The 23,358-nt window shown below is 35.7% G+C and overlaps 2 protein-coding genes across 2 annotated transcripts in view; both read left to right on the forward strand.

Annotated features, from left to right (window-relative positions):
- Positions 1–23,358, forward strand: part of LOC129719885 (cell adhesion molecule Dscam2-like) — a 414,602-nt gene that overhangs the window by 200,209 nt on the left and 191,035 nt on the right. The window lies entirely within an intron of this gene.
- LOC129726081 (uncharacterized) lies at positions 241–8,089 on the forward strand. The gene is made up of 2 exons (XM_055682690.1): positions 241–1,424; positions 6,139–8,089. The coding sequence occupies exon 2, from the start codon at positions 6,150–6,152 to the stop codon at positions 7,992–7,994; it is 1,845 nt and encodes a 614-aa protein (XP_055538665.1). The 5' UTR covers positions 241–1,424; positions 6,139–6,149; the 3' UTR covers positions 7,995–8,089.

The raw sequence follows: 23,358 nt of genomic DNA on the forward strand, positions 1-23,358 counted from the left end.
TGAAAACAACATGTTGAGAAAACGGCGATTTAGTATTATCCGTGAATTTTCGGATTTTCAGCAATTACATCCAGGACCAATGACCATAACAGTTCCATGGCAGCACAAGTTTATCGTTGAGAACAAAAAAACATGGATGGAATTGATTTTACGTTATATAACTTGAAAAAAAAAGAGAAAATGTGACAAAATATGCGGGTACATTTGAAAAGTACTTGCATATTTTGTCCCATCACATATAAATTCAACCAGCAACCGGCAGTATCATTGGCAACGTAGATTGTACTACAGAAAAACAACATTAGTCTAGTCAATTAAATGACATACTTATACATACCTAAAATAATCCGATATACACTAATCTGGAGCAAAATTATATGGTTGCAGTTTGTACCACTATGCAGTGGGACTGTAATGCGGTTACTTTCAATATGGGACAAAAACAACTTCTCCATGGTATTTCTCCATGTTTTTCCATACAAAAGTATCAATTTTAATTTTTTTCCAGAAAATATGATATTAATTAAGTCGATTCCCGATGATAACTCGAAAGTGACCAAAATCAGTATGGGACAGTTATGCGGGTACCGGCAGTATAGGTTGGACTCGATTAGATGTAGGCTCGATATATAGTTATGTCCGAGCCTGCCAGCTTACCCTTATCATATCATGGTTATCACCCAGCATCAGACGAGCCAACTTCCCAGCCATTCCTTTATCATATCGTGGTTATCACCCAGCATCAGATGAGCCAACTTGCCAGCCATTCCACATTGCAGTTCTCACGCAGCGTCAAACATTCAACCAGCCAGCTCATCAATTTTGAATCTTCGGCATCATCGTTCCCATGCAGCACCAAGCTACAAAGCAACGACGATTGGAATATGAATCCTGGAACGTGACAATTGAACAAGGGACATCGCGCCGGCACCGATGATGGTTCCCAGCTGACCTCAGCAAGCTAGCTTAGTAGTTAGGTTGTTAGACGGTTAGGAGAAGAAGTCACAGGCAGTTCTAGTTTAGATTTGGTAGTGAATAGATCGTTTAGTGAATACTAATGTTTTTTAAAAAGTTCTTAATGGAAAGAAATCCATAAGTGGCGCAGTCGACGGCCCTTTCTACGTAAAGAAAAGTGAAGCTTGAACAAACGCTAGTGCATTAATAACAGTTGACCAACAAGGGCAAGTGTAATTTGGAACTCAACCCGTAGCGCCAAGTGCAAGTGCTATTTGTTGAACAATCTCTGTGTTAAAGTGCAAGTGCGATTGTGCTCGACCCTGTAGCTTAGGACGCCCGACGAAAAATTCATCGAGAATTTGGATCCATCCCTCGACACGTAGGCGACTTGTGACGTCCCATTCCAGCAACACTTCTTCTGAGCGGTTGGCTTCAGCCATTTGAGATTGGGAGAACAACACAAATCGGTGAGTTAATTTCATCTTACTTTCAATTTATTATATGCCTAAGTATAGGCCATTTCCTAAATTAAAAGCATTAAAATACAATAAAAACACAACCATGGCTGAGGGATTCGACCTTCAAGCCATGTTCAACGCGCTCAATCAATTGGAGCATCGCGTTAATGCACTCCAACATGAAAATGCGCAACTGCGAGCGGATCAGTTACAGCAACAACAGAATCAGCTAGCAGTAAATGCTGTTGCAGCACCTGCAGCACGCGGGCAACCGGATATTTTCAAAATACCGGACCCAATAAAAACAATCCCGACGTATGACGGGAATAAAAAGCAATTAAGTGCTTGGCTATCCACAGCCGAACGAACTCTTAATCTATTTAGAGAGAGAGTAGCTGTAGATGTTTACAACATCTATGAACAAACTGTCATAAACAAAATCGAGGGCAAAGCCCGTGACACTATTTGTGTCAATGGGAACCCATCGACATTTGCTGAAGTCGCGGAAATTTTACGCGCAATCTATGGTGACAGAAATGACATGTCCACTTACCAAACACAATTATGGTCATTAAAAATGGAGGAATCTCTCCACATGTGTTACAAACGCACGAAAGAAATAACGCAGAACATGAAATCGCTTGCTAAGCAGAGACAACTGTATAATAACCATTGGGAAGCGATCAACGATTTTTTGGATCAGGAATGCTTAGCTGCATTCATAAATGGATTGAATAAACAATACTTTGGATATGCCCAAGCCTCTAAGCCAGACGACTTGGAAAGCGCTTACGCATTTTTGTGCAAATTTCAAAACGCGGAGCATACCAAAAAATATACTCAGGCTTACGAACAAAACCAGAACAAAAACAAACAAACATTTAATAAACAATTCACAAAAACGGAAAACCAGACACCTAATGCAGGAAAATCTAAACCACCCTCTGACAGACGTAAAGTAACTCCAATGGAAATTGACCCTTCACTGAGGTCGAGAATTAACAACCATGATGCAGAAGAGGAAAACGAAACTGAAAATAACACAGACGTTAGCGAAAATGAATCGGATGGTAACGAAGAAGTAAATTTTCAAATTGTGAGTTTCAAAGAAACTCTGAAATAAATTCAAAAAATGGACTACCGTACACAATTATAAAGTTTCCATCGGGCATTAAAGCAAAAATTCTGATTGATAGTGGTTCTAATAAAAATTTTATTTCGCCTCATCTTGTTCCAGAGTCGAAAAGGATATCGTGTAAAACAATAAAAATTTCAAATAGTAGTGGTAAACATGAATCCTCACAAAAATTCGTCACACAAATTTTTGGTTTAAAAAAAGATGTTCCTTTTTATTTATTCAAATTTCATAGTTTTTTTGATGGCATATTAGGCTACGAGACCTTATCACAAATTCAAGCTGTATTAGACATAGGGAAAAATGTTCTAAAATTTCCAAAAAAAATCAGTCACATTAGAAATTAGAAAAATGGGACTTCCTGACGTAGTGATAAATGAAAATTCTGCAAAATTAATAAAAATTCCAGTCTGTGAGCATGATGTTTTCCTGGCAAAAACACTAAAACTTATGGATATTTCTATACCTCCAGGTGTTTATTCCGCTAAAAATGGATTTATTTTAGCATTGGCGATGAACCGTGGAAAAGACATTGCATTTAATTGGGTAGAGCCGATCAAAATAAAAAACATAGATGAACTAAGAGAAATAAATTCAAATCAATCCAATTTTCAAGACGAAAACTCATCACAATATGAGGAATTGGAAAAATTGATTCGAATAGGGCATCTTAATTACGAAGAAAAACCTGCATTGCTTAAAATCTTAAAGAAAAACATTCACATTATTCAAAAAACTGATGAAAAACTTTCGTGCACAGCATCAACAAAGCACCGAATTCGAACTGTAGATGATGTTCCTATTCACACAAAAACATATCGGTACCCTCACATTCACAAACCTGAGGTAGAAAAACAAATAAACGAGATGCTTGCAGATGGAATCATCCAAAATTCAATTTCAACTTGGACATCGCCTATTTGGATAGTTCCAAAAAAGGACGATGCCAGCGGTAAGAAAAAATGGAGAATTGTGGTCGACTATCGTAAATTTAACGAAAAGACCATCGACGACAAATTCCCAATTCCCAATATGGAGGAAATTTTGGATAAGTTAGGAAGGAGTGTGTACTTTACCACACTGGACCTTAAATCAGGGTTCCACCGAATAGAAGTGGACCCTAAGGATAGATCAAAGACAGCTTTTAGGACCGAAAAGGGTCATTTTGAATTCATTCGAATGCCCTTCGGGTTAAAAAACGCGCCAGCTACATTTCAACGCGCAATGAACCGTATTTTGGGAGACTCAATCGGAAAGTGCTGCCTTGTCTATCTTGATGACATTATTATTTTTGGAAACTCCTTGCAACAACACTTGGATAACCTTAATAAAGTTTTGAAAAGATTAATTGAAGCTAACTTGAAGGTTCAATTGGACAAATGTGAATTTTTACAAAAACAATGCGAATTTCTTGGTCACATTGTTACAGAAAATGGAATTAAACCAAATCCAAATAAAATTGATAAAATTTTGACCTGGCCTTTACCAAAAACAACAAAGCAAATCAAGGGATTTCTTGGACTTCTTGGTTATTATAGGAAATTCATAAAGGATTTTGCCAAACTTACAAAACCTTTGACAAAATGCTTGAAAAAAGGAGCAACAATTGTTCATAATGATGAGTTTAAAGATTGTTTCAATGACTGTAAGCAAATGTTGATATCTGACCCTATTTTACGATATCCAGATTTTGATAAGCCATTCATTCTTGAAACCGACGCAAGTGATTTTGCACTCGGTGCGGTTCTTTCGCAGAGATTCGAAGATTCGAAAGAGCATCCAATAGCGTATGCATCACGAACTCTGAACGACACAGAATGTAATTGGTCTGCTACCGAAAAGGAACTTGCTGCTATTGTGTGGGCCGTAAAACACTTTAGGCCATACATTTATGGTACAGAATTCCAATTGAGAACTGACCATAAAGCTTTGGTATGGCTCAGACAGAAAAAAGATTTAAACCGTAAACTATTAAACATGAAATTGGAATTAGAAGAATATGAATTCGATGTTACTTACAAAAAAGGCACACTAAATAGGAATGCGGATGCACTATCAAGAATAGAGCCAGAAAAATTAACAACAGCAGAAATTCATGCAACCAGCGAAGATAGTATGACACAACACTCTGCTGATGCGGATGAGTGAGACTTCATCCCTAGCACAGAGAAACCATTAAATAAATTCAGGAACCAAATTGTTTTAGAACAGTCTTCTGAAGAAAGTACAGAAACCTCTGTTGTTTTTAGACATCATATGAGAGTGACGATTAAAAAAACAAACTTTAGCCCCGCAGTTTTATTAAATATTTTGAAAAATTATGCAAGTCCTACTTGTGTTAATGGACTTTACTGTAGCACCAATATACTGAGTAGCCTACAAATTATATATAAAAACTATTTTGCGAGAGCTAAAACTCTTCGAATATTTTGGACTGAAAAATTTTTAACCGATTCTTCGACGAAACTGAACAAGATCAAATAATTCTGGCACAACATAATAACAACCACAGAGGAATTGTAGAAACAACTAAACATATTTTAACTCAATACTATTTTCCAAAGATGAAGGCTAAGGTAAGTCGTTTTATTAATGTTTGTAAATTATGTCAAAGAAACAAATACGAAAGACATCCTTATAAATAAAATACAAATTGACTCAAACACCTGCTAAACCATTGGAAATCGTCCATATGGACATTTTTATAATCAGAAGTAAAAATTATCTTACTTTCTGTGACAAATTTTCTAGACTTGCATTAGTTATTCCAATCCGTACACGAAATACAATACATATTCTTCAAGCATTGGCAAAGTTCATCTCTCTACTAGGAAAACCTAACCTAATAGTAATGGATTCAGAAGCCTCTTTTACCTCAGCATCTATGCGTGAGTTTCTTGAGGATAATCAAATAGAATATCATTTTACAAGCATAGGCCAGTCATCTTTAAACGGCACCGTGGAAATTATTCATCGCACTCTTAGAGAGTTGCACAATATATTATCAAATAAAGAGTCGACTAAGGACTTATCTGAATCTACAAAAATAAATTTAGCAACTGCAATTTACAATGATTCAATACATTCCCATACTAATATTACACCAAAAGAACTGTTCTATGGTTTTCGAAACGGTGACACTCTCCCGAATGACCTCGACGAGCGTATTCGTTTGAAAGAGAAATTATTTAAGAAATTTAAAGACCAGGAATTGGTACGAAAACGATCGGAAATTGATAAACTGAATCGAAACAGAGAAAATCATGTAAGCCTAAGCCCTGGCGAAACAATGTATGAAAGAAAACGAAATAACTTAAAACATCAGGAACGATATAAGGAAATAACAATTGCAGAAAACATGGATGTGAACATACTTGATGAAAATCAAAGAAAAATCCATAAGTCTAAACTAAAAAGGAAACGGAATACGACATAAACTTATTTTACAAGTGCAAGCAATATACTAAAACATTGGATACAAATGAGTTAAAAAAACAAATTATTTTGGAATCAAACACTAAATTATGAGTATTTTGCTAGCACATTCATGTTGTCTTCATTTATATTAATATTTCTTTATTATTTTAGGTCTGGATACGATGCGGTGGATCCTGTTTTTATTCTCCATTTTCCCAATCCTATCAACCCACCTTTACTTTCAAGCATACGGTGCACACCTAGAAATCACGGACTTGAATGACAACCCAGGTATTGTAGCTCTTAAAGTAGGTAACACTTTCATTAGAGAAGGATATGATTGGTTAGTTCATACATTCAAATTAGATACTTTTCAAGAAATTTTAAATCAGTATGATATAATGATAAGTCAAATAAATTCAAATGTAAACATGAAAGATTTTAAAGATATTCTAAAAATGAAATTTATACAAACAAGCTTGACATTACAAAAACTTAGTCCTAGAAGAAAAACAAAGAGAGCTATTAATATTCTGGGTACGTTAATTAAAACCATTACAGGAAATTTAGATAATGATGATCTAGTTACCTTAAATCAAAAGATTAGTTACCTACATTATTCAAATAAGGATCTTATTATGAATAACAATGAACAAATTAAAATAAATAATCAGTTTCAAGACAGAATTACCAATTTAACAAAAGTAATTTACAATGAAAAAGAAGAAATAGGTAAGCTCACACATCAGTTTAGGACAAATAAAAACATGAAGGTCTCCTGGGAACAGCTGCAACATTTCCAGAGGTTAATCTTCAACTTAGACGTAATTCAACGGCAGTTGGACGATATCTCGGATTCGATCGTCATGGCTAAAGTAGGGGTTTTATCCAAGAGCATCCTTCAAGCTACGGAAATTAATTATATTATTGACAAATTGGAAAATTCAGGAATTTCCGTAAACAGTGACGAACAGGTTTACGAATTTTTAGAACCAGCAGCTTTCTACAACGGTTCATGTATTGTGTTTCTCATAAAAATTCCAAAATTCTTACAAGGAATCTACCAGCAAATTATTGTGGAGAATATTCCCATCAATGAAGAAATAATACCGATCGATTTCACGCACGCAGTTTTAGGGACGAACGTAACATTTGTCATGAACGATACTTGCGTAAACATCGAACAAAATATCATTTGCAAGTTACAGACAATGAAGAATGTCTCTAATGATATGTGCATACATCGATTATTAAAAGGGAATCCCAGTAGCTGTCCATTTAAAAAATACAATGGAATTCATGAAGTTAAGTCCATGGGAAACGGAAAAATTCTGATTCGAAATGCACTTAAAGCTGTGCAATTAAAAAACAGTTGTGGTTATGGTCCTAAAAATCTTACAGGATCATTTCTTATCACTTTTAGAAACTGTTCTGTCGAAATAGAGAATCAATCGGTTGAAAACACCCAATTGGACTATAGCAACATTTTGGAAATGCTACCATTGCAATCAACATTAATCAACAAATCGAAGACTATAGTAACAGACACACAAATCTTACAACAATTACATACCAACAATAGAAAGCGTATTGAAGTTTTGGAAACAAATAATCATCATGTTTCATACGGAGGAACTTTCACGGTAATCATCCTTCTAATAATAACTGGTTACCTGTTCAAAGAAATAAGGACAATTTGGACGAAAATTGTAATCAAACCAAGTAAACCCACGGACACCAACATCGAGTTGAACCGGGTTCAAGCTAAGAAGGGGGGAGTTATGTCCGAGCCTGCCAGCTTACCCTTATCATATCATGGTTATCACCCAGCATCAGACGAGCCAACTTCCCAGCCATTCCTTTATCATATCGTGGTTATCACCCAGCATCAGATGAGCCAACTTGCCAGCCATTCCACATTGCAGTTCTCACGCAGCGTCAAACATTCAACCAGCCAGTTCATCAATTTTGAATCTTCGGAATCATCGCTACCACCAAGCTACAAAGCAACGACGATTGGAATATGAATCCTGGAACGTGACAATTGAACGAGGGACATCGCGCCGCCACCGATGATGGTTCCCAGCTGACCTCAGCAAGCTACCTTAGTAGTTAGGTTGTTAGACGGTTAAGAGAAGAAGTCACAGGCAGTTCTAGTTTAGATTTGGTAGTGAATAGATCGTTTAGTGAATACTAATGTTTTTTAAAAAGTTCTTAATGGAAAGAAATCCATAAGTATATCATTCGTTAAAATATAATTTTTGATTCGATTGTTTATAGTAAGATTTTTTTTCTATATCGAATATGACTTGCTTTTCACAACTTTTGAACCACGTGTACAATCATAGTAATTCGTAAGTTAACCCTTAACTAGCCCGTTCATCTGAAATCAGTATTGTTCAAATCGGTTGAGTAGTTTCTTAGATAATGAAGTTTCGTGATTTTCACATTTTGATTCATTACAGACGAAGTTAAAGTCCGATTACAGTAAAATTTAATAGGGTGTTATGCGGAAGTTAGTCCTTTCATTTGACACTAATTTTGTGAAAATCGGTTCAACATTCTCTGAGAAAAGTGAGTGAGTTTGAGTAGTCTTCGGAATATATTTTTCTTTTCATAGCTGGATTTCACATTTTTGAATACAACACGCAAAGTAATAGTCCGATTGCAAAAAAATCAATAGGGTATCATGGGGCAACTGTACCTTCCATATGACACTGATTTCATGAAAAAAGGTCCAGCTATCTCTGAGAGACATGAGTGAGATTCAATAGTCTCCAAAACATGCTTCTGTCCATAGCTTTTGAACTACAAATCCAATCTATATAAAATTCAAAAGTTAAGGGTTTTTTAGGAAGCCCGTTTATTTAAAACCAATTTTGTTCAAATCGGTTGTGTAGTTTCTGAGATAATGAAGTTTCATAATTTTTACATTTTGATACATAACAGATAAGATTATAATAAAATTCAATAGGGTCTTATGAGGCAACTAGAACTTTCATTTGCATTATTAGTTTCATGCAAATCGAACTAGCCATCTCTAGGCAAATCCAGTGAGATTGGGAGAGCGTTACATTCATACATACACACACACCTATACACACACCCATACAGAAAATACCAAACTCGTCGAACTAAGTCGATTGATATACGACACTTTTACACGTTTGGTTTTTGCAGTGATTGCTAAACCTTTCTAGGAGAAAGGCAAAAATCAATAGAGTCTAATAGCGCAACTAGGCCTTCCATATGATACTGATTTTATGAAAATTGGTTCAACCATCTCTGAGAAATATGAGTAAGATCAAATAGTCCCCTGAACACATCTCTTTCCAAAACTTTTAAACCACATGTCCAATCTTTATAAAAATCGAATGTTAAGGGTTTTTTTTGGGTAGCCCGTTAATTTAGAACCAATTTTGTTAAAATCGGTTGTGTAGTTCCTGAGATAATGAACTTTCGATATTTCCACATTTTGATCATAACATATAAACTAAAAATCTGATTACAATATAATTTAACAGGGTTTCATGGGGCAACTAGACCTTTCATTTGATTTTTTTTTTTTTTTTTTGAAAATCGGTCCAGTCATCTCTGAGTAATCGAGTGACGTTGAAAACTTGCTCATACACACACACTTACACACACATACAGAAAATGCTAAGCTCATTGAGTTGAGTTGAGTTGGGTGATATATGCCATTCGACCGTTTGGAGTACTTGTATACCTTCGGTTTTGCCAGAGATAGTTATACCTTCCTTGAAGAAAGGCGAGAATTCGTGAATATTATAAACTCATCGGAAAACGTTTATGTTTATAACTTCTGGATCACATGTTTATTCATTGTAAAAATCATGGATGGTTCTGAAGACATGTGCATGTTCATTTGATAACTGTTTTGTTCCAATCGGTTGTGTAGTTTCTGAGATGATGAAGTTTCGTGATTTTCACATTTTCACAAAATTCAATAGGGTCTTATCAGGCAACTAGACCTTTCATTTGCAACTTATTTCGTAAAAATTGGTCCAGCCATCTCTGAGAAATAATCGGTCCCGCCATCTCTGAGAAAAGTGGGTGAGTTCAAGTAGTCTCAGGATAATGTTTCTTTTCATAGCCTGATTTCACATTATTATACATAACGAACAAAGTTAAAGTCCAACTACAATAAAATTCAATAGGGTCTTATGGGGCAACAAGACCTTCCATATGACACTAATTTTGTGAAAATCTGTCCAGCCATCTCTGAGAAAAGTGAGTGAGATTAAACAGTCTTCGAAACACGTTTCTTTGCATAACTTTTGAACTAGGTACATGCCCAAACACTAAAAAATTAACAAACAAATAACAAATGGTCCAAAAAACAAGCCCGTTCTTTTGATACCAATTTTGTTCAAATCGGTTGTGTAGTTACTGAGATATTCAAGTTTTGTGATTTTCTCATTTTGATACATAACCTCGAAACTAGAAATCCGATTACAATAAAATTCAATAGGGTTCTATAGGGCAACTGGACCTTTCATTTGCAATTAGTGTCATGAAAATCGGTCCAGCCATCTCTGAGAAAATCGAGTGAGATTGGGAGACCGTTACATACATACACACACACATACAGAAAATGCTCAGTTCGTCGAATTCAGTCGATTGATATACGAGATTCGACCCTCTGAAGCACTTTTATACCTTTGGTTTTCCCAGTGATTGCTATACCTTTCTAGGAGAAAGGCAATTGTCTCAACCAAAATTAAAATTGTGTCTCGCGGAAAATATTGAATGCTTTCATGTGATTTGCAAAATCACACACGAGAGGTACATGGAAAAATTTGAATATTTGAAAAATATTTTCGATTCCAAATGTCTTGAAAGTACATGAAACGGTGAAACTGATGGAATATGTTTTTTTTTAATTTGTTTGAAAAATCTACTCTCTAGGACACTTGTACTCATTCTTTCGGATGTTGTACCAGACGATTTATTCGTTTTATTTACCACAATAATGTCCTTTGCCAACACTTGATCGAACACACAGTGCTCTATAATCGGACAACAGACTGTATCGATGTTATTCAGTGATAATGAGAGTGTAGGGATCTCAATCAGATACGCAACACAATTGACTCGTTGTTTCTGGGTTTGCGCCGACAGTTCGACCATACATTTTCTTTCAAGTTTACATCATCAGAACGTGAACTTGCCCATTGGCTGAAACTTTGCATAGACGTTTTTACAGGCAAAAGATTCCATTTTGTCCTATTGGTGTAATTTTTGGAAGCACAACTCATTTTTGAAAAGCAATTGAAAAATGCTATTTCGGATAGGTATTGATGATTACAAATATTTTTGGAGCCAACACGGTTCATTTGAGCGGTGTGACGTCTTCGGCAAAGTAGTAGATAACAAATTATTAATTTTTTGAAAATAAATAAAAAGAAAGTCTAAAATCAATTATCCAAAACAGCCCATATAAAATAAACTATTTTGCCTTTCTCCTAGTTTTTCTATAAAAACGAAGAAAGATTACCTGAACAACGAAACCGCTCATGGAGAAACAAAAAAAAGGTATAATTTTTTTTTCACAGGGTACATTTTTTTTTGGAAGAACAAAGTTATTATTTACAACTTTGCCAGATACACTATGCCAATCAAATAAACTATTTTTACTGTAAAAAATAATTTTAACTCCTCATAGAGTGCTCTATTGGAAATTAAAAATATGTTTACAGTCGAAACGGTTTATTCGATTGGCATAGTGTCTTCGGCAAATTTGTAGATATTATTTTGTCCTTCCAAAAGAAAAATATGCCTGTCAAAAAAAAATAATTGAAAACATTTTGTTTTTAAAAAAAAAAATTTTCCAAAAAATGAAAACTTTTACTTATTTCTAATTGATCGGACTGGTTTCATTGTTTTGGTAATCTTATATATAACAATCACTTGCAAAACCGAAAGCATAAAAGTGCTCAAAAGGGCCGAATGGCATATATCACTCGACTCAGCTCGACGAGCTGAGCATTTTCTGTATGTATGTGTGTGTATGTGTGTGTATGTGCAGATTTTTATTCTCACTCACTTTTCTCAGAGATGGCTGGACCGATTTTCATGAAATTAATTGCAAATGAAAGGTCTTGTTGTCCCATAAGACCCTGTTGAATTTTATTGTAATCGGATTTTTAGTTTAGTGGTTATGTATCAATATGTAAAAATCATGAAACATCATTATCTCGAAAACTACACAACCGATTTGAACAAAATTGATTTCAAATGAACTGGCTACCTGAAAAATCCTTAACTTTTGAATTTTATAAAGATTGAACTTCGGGTTCAGAAGTTATGAAAAGAAACGTGTTCTGAAGACTTTAATCTCACTCATATTTCTCAGAGATGGCTGGACCGATTTTCATAAAATCAGTGTCAAATGGAAGGTCTAGTTGCCCCATAAGACTCTATTGATTTGTTTTGCAATCGGACTCTTAGTTTGCCTGTTATGTTTAAAAATGTAAAAACCAGCTATGTAAAGTAACATATTCCGAAGACTACTTGGACTCACTCACTTTTCTCAGAGATAGCTGACCCGATTTCCACAAAATTAGTGTCAATTAATAAGTCTAGCTACCTCATAACACCCTATTGAATTTTACTGTAATCGAACTGTAAATTCGTCTGTAATGTATCGAAATGTGAAAATCACGAAACTTCATTATCTCAGAAGCTACACAACCAATTTGATCAATATTATTATCAGATGAGTGGGCTAGTTAATGGTTAACTGATGAATTATGATTAAACACGTGGTTCCAAAGTTTGCCTGCCCTATACGTTCCCATTTCATTTGATTATAATCGAACTTAAACAACCGTTATGTATTAAATTGTTAATAAAACAATGAAAGTCTATTATCTCAAATATTACATGACTTATTTGAACATAACTAGTGTCATACGAACGAGTCATCTCTCAAACTTACAAATAACAAACTTCATAACAATTTTATATGTGGCTCAATAGTTATGGAAAGAAAAGAAATTCAAAGACTATTTAAAACTATACTTGCTTTGATCGATATATGTGGCCTTAACATAATTTAAATGTGGTATCGTACTATTTGAACGTTCCAAACTCATTGATTCCTTGCGATGTGTTTAAAGTCTGCAAATGCACGACGAATCGGCCATGGGATATGATCAAAGTCAAATAACAAATCGTTAAAAATGATTGGTTTTATCGAAATGACAATATCCTCGACTTTTAGCTTCTGTACATCGCCTTAATTCTGAACATATTTATATTGGGTGATATTCGGCCTTTTTCAGCAGATTTTCTGGCATTAATCTCGGAAATACCCATATTGGGAGTTATTTAGTTATTTTGGTTGTTTTCCAGAAACAAAAAGTGGTCGTTTTTAAATTCAAAATGGTGTCCAGGGTCAATGTTTGGTTTCTATGCATCATCTCGATTACGGAGATATCCATATTGAGTATTATTCGGTCATTTTCGACTGTTTCCTAGAAGTTGCCATTTAGCAATTCAAAATAGTGTCTGAGGTAAATTGTTAGCTCATTGCATAATTCTGGCTCCAGCGGTACACAGATTGAATGGTATTTGGCTATTTTTGGCTATTTTTCACAAACCGGAAGTCCCCATCTTGGATTTCAAAATGGTATGTAAAATAATTTCTAGCCTCTGAGCGTCATTCTGGTTGAAGAAACACCCATATTGGATGTTATTCCATCATTTTCGGCTGTTTCCCAGGAACCGGAAGTCGCCAAATCAAATTCCAAAATTGGGTCTGTGGTCGATTACAGCTGCTGTGTATTATTCTAGATCCGGAGACACTCTTGTAAGACGGAAATCGGCAATTTTTGACTGTTTTTTAGAAACCGGAAGTCGCTATTTTGCATTTGGAGACAATTTCCTGATTTTGAACGTCATACTGGTTAAAGAAAAACTCATATTGGGTGGTGTTTGGTCATTTTCAGCTGTTTTCAGAAACCGGAAGTCGCCATCTTAGAATTCAAAATGCTATCTGTGGTCGAGTTTAGCTCCTGTGTATCATTCTAGATCCGGATATTATTATATTGGGTGGAAATCGGCCATTTTTGGCTGTTTTCCAGAAACCGGAAGTTGCCATCTTACAATGCAAAATGTTGCCTAAGGTCGATTATGGAACATATTTTTTACCACTAAAAACATTCACCTGCCAAATATGGTTCCATTTAGTTGATTAGTTCGCAAGATGTGCAGAAATTCGTGCAGAAATATGTGCTTCCAGAAGAGGGAGGGGCGTCGAACCATTATGGACATATTTGTTACCTCTAAAAACATTCACATACCAAATTTGGTTGTATTTTCTTGATTTGTTCATGAGCTGCGCAAAATTTGTGTTTCATTTTCATGGGACCCCTCCCTTTCAAAAGAGAGAGGGGTGTTAAAACATTATGGACATATTTTTTACCACTAAAAACATTCCCCTGCCAAATTTGGTTCCATTTGCATGTAACCCCTCCCTTTCAGAAAAGGGAGGGGCGTCCAACTATTAGGGACATATTAGTTACCCCTTAAAACATCCACATGCCAAATTCGGTTTCATTTGCTTGGTTTGTTATTGAGTTGTGCAAAAATTTATGTTTCATTTGTATGGGACCTCTCCCTTCCAGAAGAAGGGGGGGTCTCAAACTATCATAGGAACCTTTATCGACACCAAAAACCCCTACATACAAATTTTCACGTCGATCGGTTCGGCAGTTTTCGAGCCTATATGGATCAGACAGACAGACAGACAGACCTGACTGAATTTTTATATGTATAGATTACAACATCAATGTTTTAGAACCTATAGAGTGAATATACATTTATTGGATTGAAGCATTCATGTAAATCTATTTTTACAAATAAAAGAGTGAATGAGAAAGGCTGGGTCTGACTGCTAGGTGGATTAATTTAGGTTGGAAAGGCAAAATTATTATCTACGACTTTCTCGAAGACGTCACACCAATCATACGAACCGAAGTGCTTTTTTTAATTTTATACACATTTTTCACAATATTATGAACCACCCTATGCCGAATAATTGAACCACATGAAACATAATGTATTCGATGCTAGTTATAGTGTATATCGTTATACGGGCTATTTCGAGAGACTAGTAATCAATTTCAAAAGATAAATTCTAAACATTTTGAATTCCGCCTTCCATAATTGAGAAAACGACTAGGTTCCAGAGAATCGATTTTTGCAAAAAAAAATTTCATATGACACCAATTCTCGATGTTTCATGCGTTTTTAGGCCATTTGGCATCAAAATAAATATTTTGAAAACCGAAATTTCACGTACCCCTTGGGTGATTTTTCGGTTTTCAAAAAGGCCAAACTTCAATCGCCTTGCGCCACCTCATTTTGAGTCCAATTGAGCTAAATTTTGCACAAGTCTTTTTTCGAGCAGGTGAACATTTTATGTAGGGTATTTTTTTTATTTAGGGATGACCATTTTGGCTGACACCCTAATGTCCATAGTGCTTCGACCACTACAAATACAAATAGAACAAAATTATCTATAACTCAAGAACTAATCAAGTAAATGGAACCAAATTTGGCAAGTAAAAGATTTTAAGCCAAAAAATATTTCAATGGTGGTTCAAAACCCTTCCTCTGCTGGAAAGGAGGCTCCCAAACAAATAAAACAAATTTCGAACAACTCGAGAACCAAGGTTCTCAAGGTTAAGGTTTTTGAGAGCAAGAAAAGTGTTTATGGTGGTGAGACACCCTTATCTTTTCTCAAAGGAAGGGCTCTACAAATCGTACATAAATTTCTATGTTGTTTTGTCACTTCTCTTTACTGTGAAAGAGGGGGAGGTATCCCAGACTATCAAAACAGATATTTCAATCAGTTTTTTCGGGGAACAGCCTGAAATGATTGGAATGATGCACAGGAGCCAAAAATTGACTCCAGACGCCATTTTAAAATTTAAGATAGAAACTTCCGGTTTCTGGAGAACATCTAAACATGGACGAAAACTACGCAACATGTTTGGTGTTTTCGGAACCAGAATGACGCTTAGAGGTAAAAAATTGTCTGAAAATGCTATTTTTGAATCCAAGATGATGACTTCCGGTTTCTGAAAAACAGCTGAAAGTTACCAAATATCACCCAACATTGGAATTTCCGGAATCGAAATAACGCACTGAAGCCGACTTGTGACCCCTTTTTGAATAAAAAAATATTATTTGGTGTGTGATGGTCCACAAGAGCAAGAAATACTTCTGTGGTAGATCGACACTCCTCCCCTTTCTAAAAGGAAGGGGCTCCCATACAAATGAAACACAAACTTCTGCATAATTCATAATCTAATCAAGTAATTAGAACCAAACTAGGCATGTGGAGATTTTAGGAGGTAAGAAATGTTTCCATGGTACTTCGACACCCCTCCCTTCTCTGGAAAAGGGAGCTTCCATACAAATGAAATACAGAATCAATGAAGCAAACGGAACCAAATTTGGCATGTGAAAATTTTTGGAGGCAAAAAATATTTCCATGCTAGTTCGACACCCCTCCCTCTCCTTAAAGGGAGGGTTCTTATACAAATAAAATACAAATTTCTGCACAACTCAAGAACTAATTAAGCAAATGGAACCAAATTTGACATGACAAGATTTTCAGAGGCAAAAAATACTTTCATGATAGTTCGACATCCCTTCCTCTTCAGAAAAGGAGGGGTACCATACATGTGAACAATAAATTTGTGCACAACCCGAGAACTAATCGAACAAATGGAACCAAATTTATCATGTGAAGGTTTTTGAGGAAGAAAAATATTTCTATGATGGTATGACACCCCTTCCTACTCAGTCGTGTCCCTTTTACATTTTTTTATTTTCTTTTATCTTCAGTTTTCCAATTTTCGAGAATTCAATTTTTTAAACTGCTTCGTTCAACATTGCTCAAAAAACTATTTAGAAATTTCAACTTAACAAATAAACATCTAAGGAAATATGTTACATAGAAGAAATAACATTGGATTCCTTTGATACGTTGCCACAAATGAACGTATATAGTTGTATTATTATTTTTATATTTATTGTTGCCTTATACTCTACCATCTTTTTCTTCCCTACTCTAATTCAAATGCATCTATTTTGCTTTTCTTTGGAATAGCTATTAAGACTTTATCTCCAGCACGAATGTTGCTTTCATTGGCCCCTCTTCGCTTATCAGCATGTTTTCTGCTGATTGACTTAGCCAAGTTGTCCAAATCTCTACCTTCTGTCCTATCTAAGCTAAAAGCAATTTTTAAATCTCATAAGCTTGGGAAAATTCTACGATATTTCCAGCCTGCATGTAGCTCAAACGGAGTGAAACCCAGTCTCGAAAGTGGTTTCATCGTGTTGTGAACATGAACGTACTCTTGAAGTGCTTCTCTAAGACCAGCTTGCGTAGCATCAGCGAGAGCTTCTATTATACCTTGATTTTGCTTTTCGAGGGACCAGTTTTACTGTGGGTGCAGTGCACATAGTTCCGTTTTCTAAGAAGAGTGGTCATAAATATTGTTTTCCTATGTCTCGAGTTCAAGACGTCAATCTAAGTGTATTTTTTGATGCTCAATTTGAAAATCACTTTTTTCTTGATGTATTTTCCATAGGTTCGTGGTCGAGAGTCATCTAAAAGTAGTGATATATTTTACCAACTTTGTTTTACTACTTTTTCTTAACCTTCTTTTTCTTAAACTTTCATTGTTCGTTGCCAGAAATTTCATGAGTGTATACATATAAAAGAAATGTGTGTTTCGATGTGTATTTGTCAACTAAGGAGATGTTTTGTTCACAACATTTAATTTATATGGCACAATATATACTTAGGAAATTACAATGAACAAAATAATATAATCACAAAATGTTATCAAAATGGATGAAATAAAAAAATTTCTGCGTTCTTCTCAAGCTAACCACGAAAAGAAACTGTTCTCTCCTTGGTGGTGTTATCATAGTTCGATAATAAAAGATGTGGCATATCCTTTTATGCAGCTGCTCTTTGTTCTATTAGATTATTTTCAATGAAGTGATAATCGGGTGCAAATGTAATGTATTCGAGCATGAATCCTACCAGATTTTCCAGTTTAAATTTTAAAGATATGCATTTTGGGAAATGTAACCTAAGCAATGACCCTAGAAATATGTTGACGCCAAACTGTATTCGTCGAGAAAGGGTTACAAAATGTTACCGCAAAAGAAAACACCCAAAAACAAATCAAACACGAAGAAGACATCCCAAAAATGACCGATTTGTATTCACTTCTCTCAAACCAGTCGGCTGGTCTCGGCAACCAAATTGTGTTTTGGACAAATGAACGATGCCTAACGAACATTTTGATACATTGCACTTACGTAAATTCGCTCAAGAACATTGTTGAATTGACATATGAAAATATAATGGTGATATCTGTTTACATCAAAATATTCCTATTTTACCATTGGCTTAGTCGTTAATAACACAATACAACATTCTTAAAACCACTAGAAAAGGCTCAACATTCCTTGTTTTTGAACCTCCATATCAAAAAACCAATTTGGAGAACTTAAGTTTACTTAAAGGGGAGAAATTGCACTTAACCTAAAAACATAATTTTTTCAGCTGTTTAAAAGTTAAAACTACACGCACTTCCAAGCCTCACAGTTAACAATTCCTCCGTAATACAATACAATAATTGATGCCATTGATAGCTTCAGACTACGAAGGATGCTGAGAGATAAAGAAATACCAAAATAATGAAACTAGATTTTTGGCTTTATGACCTAACTCCTTTTTCTTCTCAATAATCTATAAACTCCTCTCCTTGAAACGGAGAACCGTTGTCACGTTGTATCGAGGTGGCAAACCCCAAATGTGAAAATTTTTGCATTAGGCCATATTGGTCCTTAATACATTTGCAGTGTTGGATAACTTCTCGAATTTGCACACTGATTTTAATTTTTGTACGCACAAGTATGCTAGGACATACAGGCATGCTAACATATGCATTTTTTCTGATAGCCAAGCAGCACTTAACGCACTCAAAGCCTTCACCTATAAGCTAGTTTGGGGTTGCATCCTTTCACTGAAACAACTGGCAGAAAGGAACCAAGTGTGGTTATACTGGATTCCTGGTTACTGCGGAGTGGAAGGCAATGAAAAAGCCGATACGTTAGGTAGACAGGGGTCATGTACCGATTTCATTGGCCCAGAACCGTTCTGTGGGGTGTCATCAAGCGCCTTGAAAGCAGAATTGAAAACCTGGGAACATAGGACAATATAAGAGAACTGGATATGCTCAGTAGGGCTACGCCAGTCTAAACGCTTAATAAAACCAAGCGTGAAGAAAAGCCAGCAATTGCTTAGTTTAAATAAAAAGGGACTACGGACAATTACTGGACTGTTTACAGGACACTGTCCAAGTAAGCATCACCTGAAACAAATTGGTCTGTCAGATGACGAAATTTGTCGTCTCTGCGGGTTCGAATGTGAAACCGTAGAACATTTGCTCTGCCACTGCAGTGCACTAATACAGCGCAGAATAAGAGCCTTTGGAAAAGTAACTTTGGAGCTTTTTAAGGTCTGGTCTGCGAATCCTAATGAGGTAATACATTTCATACGAAATTCAGTGCCTAATTGGGAGAAAGGGTGCGATATGACAACCACGATCACTTCCATCAATAGTGATATGTCTGCCACGAGTACTTAGACTAAAGAAGAGGTATACCACAAAAGATCAAAATAATGGTCGCAGTGGTCCAAATCTTGCAAAAAAACACAATAATTGTTGTATGATGTTACGCTACGTCTTTAAGATCTGCAGACACTCTTTTTAAAAGAGGAACGAAGAAATAACTGGAGAAATTTCATTGACGGTAGTTCCGAAAATTTTTTGCGTTAGTTAGTGCTTTTAAAGTGGGGAAAAAAATTAATACACTATTGAAATATATATATACAAAACAATCGAAATTAGCTTTATTTCTCTACATATCGTTAGTAAAGTGACCTTTTACGTTGCAAAAGTCACTCTCTATATTTCGTAGCTTGTCCTATGTATCGTAAAACCATATTCAATTTTCGTTCTATGTTTACCACCAGGTTTTCACGAGTAGAAGCTGGATTAGCATTTCACGCTGCCTGTCCGACGTTCCCTAAGTCTGTTTTATTCTTTGTATGATGCTTTGCAACCTAGACTTTCCCAATCTTCCACAGAAGTTCTAAAGGATTTATGTTAGGAGTCTGCGCTGGTCAAACTAATAATTTTATATTTTCGTTTGAAAATTATCTTTGTGTTTTCAATACTGTATGTTAAGGATCGTTATACTGCATAGAGATCCAGCAAAGTGGCATGTTTTATTCGGCATACGGAAGCAAAATTGTTGGAATTGTTAAAAATCAATTTGTAGCATATGGCAAGGTCCATCTGGTAGTTGACGACTGGTCAATGGAATCGGTAGATTTTTCTTTAAAAAAACCAAACAAGTTTTGCATTTCTTGACAAAAGACTCAATGGTTTTGCCCATTTCTGGCCATCAGAAATATTCCTTTAGGACACGTTTCATTGCTGCACAACCAATATGTCCCTGATGCGCTGTTTCTAATGCCCTTGACCGAAAATCTTTATTATATTCTATCGTCTTTTAACACGATGGTTCCCAGGGTCGTTAAAAATTTAGCTTGAGCTTCATACTGACGGAGGTTGTTCGACCCAATTCTAGAATCTAATGCCGCTCTGATTTGTACAATAACTCCATCACATTCTGATGCAAGCTTAGCATCCTTGTAAGTAATATTCATAAGTCCTTCGCCGATAAATAGCAAGATATGGGTAGTCAACGGCTAAACCACAAACAATCGGAAACGCGTTCAACCAGTTGGACAGTCCTTGCCGCACTGATGGAAAAAAAATTTAGCGGACTACAGTGGTCAAGCTTTATCTGACAGGACGGTTGTCTGCAGTAGCAATCACATGAGTGAATGAAACTTTCGAATTTTAATCTCATTCAAAAAAAAATATTGTAAAAGTGATCTATAAGCGAATTGATTAATTTTCCCAACCGTAGTTTATGTCAAACACCACATGATTTGTACTGTGTTGTGGCAAATGGATGCTATGTGAACAAAAAAAGAAAAACAATGTACATAAAGCGACAAAATTTAATCGGATATTAATAAGATGCTTTCAACTAGTGATACTTAGAATGAGAAAGATAGGCGATGGAGGGAATCGTCAATTTGGCAACTGGGTTTCACATGTCAGAGGTGCCAGATCTATTCTCAAAGCGCTATGTTGACTAACTTTTTCATTCGGCTCGTATAGTCGGTGATGACGATAGAAGTACTGGGGAATAATAAAGTGCACCGCAGGAACCGTGAAGGTGTTAAATTTTATGTTTATATTCAATTTTAGACACTTTTACCACAATTAATCATTATTTTGCTAACCATACAAACGGTTTGTGAAAACCCGGTTAAAAACCAATGTGATAATACAATTTTAAAGTATTCTTAATTCAGTGCGTCTTGAGCTGCCCGACAGATCAGACGTTTTTTGGTTGCTCGTGGACTGGTCTTTGACTGCCTATAGCTTCAAAGTTTGTGTTTTGTCAGTTTGTCTTTTAAAGATCACCTGGAAGTTAGTTAACTTACATCAGTCTTTCTCAAGACTACCTATTTCTTTCTTTCTCAATACTTGCAATTTGATATTATTTTTGAACTTTTTTCGTATCACCTGAAATGGCAGGACGAAAAAAGAAACCACGCATCGCTACGGGGAGGGAAAGAGAGGCATCTCTTTCTGAAACTAGCTTATGCCGTGAAAATTTATATGATATTCTGCCTGAGCAAGAAGCCGGCGAAATTGAAATGTTCGAAAGTAAAACTATTCAAAGTGAAATTTCTGTAAAAAAGGAGAAAGTTCCACCTATTGTGGTAACTATTGCTTCTGAATTTAATATTTTTAAAAGAGAACTTTCTACGTTTCTCTCCGACGTCAAAGTTACTTATCAAATTGGCCGAAGATGCGAATGCCGTTCACTGGCCCAAACATTGAAAGATTGGAATCGTCTTATTCAGTATTTAACAGAAAAGATGTATAAATATTTTACATATGACACTAAGAGCGCCAAGCCGTTCAAGGTCGTATTGAAAGGTCTCACCAACGATCAAACCGTTGATGAGATCAAAATTACTTTGGCAGAATTACTTTTATAGCCCCTACCCAAGTAATTCTGATGAAACAAAAATCACGAGGCGAAAACAGTCAGCGAACTGGAATTTCCCTTGTAAATTATTTAATTCATTTTAACCGCAGTGAGGTTAATAATTTAAATTTTTTTGAAAAAGCACATGCTTTATATAACGTGCGTGTAAAATGGGAATTATATCGAAAGTTTGGCGGAGGTGAAAAGCATATCGCCCAATGCCGTGTTTGCCAACGTTATGGCCATGGTTCAAAGTTTTGTAACATGGACCAAAAATGCCTCATTTGTGGAGACTCTTCTCACAAAAAGGACACATGTCCTGTGAAAGAGAGTAAAAAATTGCGCTGTGCGAATTGTAACGGCAACCATATGTCGAATTTTTATCAATGCCCAGCCCGTTTAGCAATTGTTAAGGCAAGGCAAGGTAAACAAAATTCAAAACAAACTTCAAAACAAAATTCTCCAAGCGTACCAGAACCACCCACTTTCTCAACTCCTTTGCATACTCGTTTAAACATATGCACAGGTTACAGGTAGTTCGAACATTCTACCGCCTAATGCTGGTAGTTCGAAAATGACCGCTAATATGGGTAAGCAAAACACGCTAGAAAATAATTGTACACCTATTACTCCAGCTAATATTACTACCGAAAATATTTTTTCTAATGTCAACTGCCTGGGGCCTATTACGGCAGGTAAACTTTCATTTCTGCAACAAGCAATGTTCGATCTTATGAACGTCATGTTGCAGGCAAAATCAATGTTTGAAGCCATCCAAATAGGTACAAATTTGGGAATTAAAATTGTTTCTAATTTAAAATTTAGCAATGATTTTAAATAAACCAATCAAAATTTTGAATTGGAATGCTCGCTCATTGAAGGCCAATGAGAATGAGCTTTTTAATTTTTTAACAGTAAATAATGTGCATATCGCAATTATTACTGAAACATTTTTAAAACCTAACATTAATTAAAATATGATCCCAATTACGTGGTTCATAGATATGATAGGATTCAGGGTTCCGGCGGTGAAGTTACAATTGTAATTCATCGCCGAATCAAACATCGTGCTCTTCCCCATCTTGAGACGAAAGTTATTGAAACTTTGGGAACTGAAGTTCAAACTGAACTTGGGATTTCATTTATTGCCGCAGCATATTTACCATTCCAATGCACACGCGAGCACAAAAA

Source organism: Wyeomyia smithii, chromosome 2, assembly GCF_029784165.1.
Source record: "Wyeomyia smithii strain HCP4-BCI-WySm-NY-G18 chromosome 2, ASM2978416v1, whole genome shotgun sequence".
Taxonomy (NCBI): Eukaryota; Metazoa; Arthropoda; class Insecta; order Diptera; family Culicidae; genus Wyeomyia; species Wyeomyia smithii.

What these genes read in the sequence shown, in the direction of transcription:
- LOC129726081 (XM_055682690.1), top strand. Translation starts at nt 6,150, where the DNA reads ATGCGGTGGATCCTGTTTTTATTCTCCATTTTCCCAATCCTATCAACC.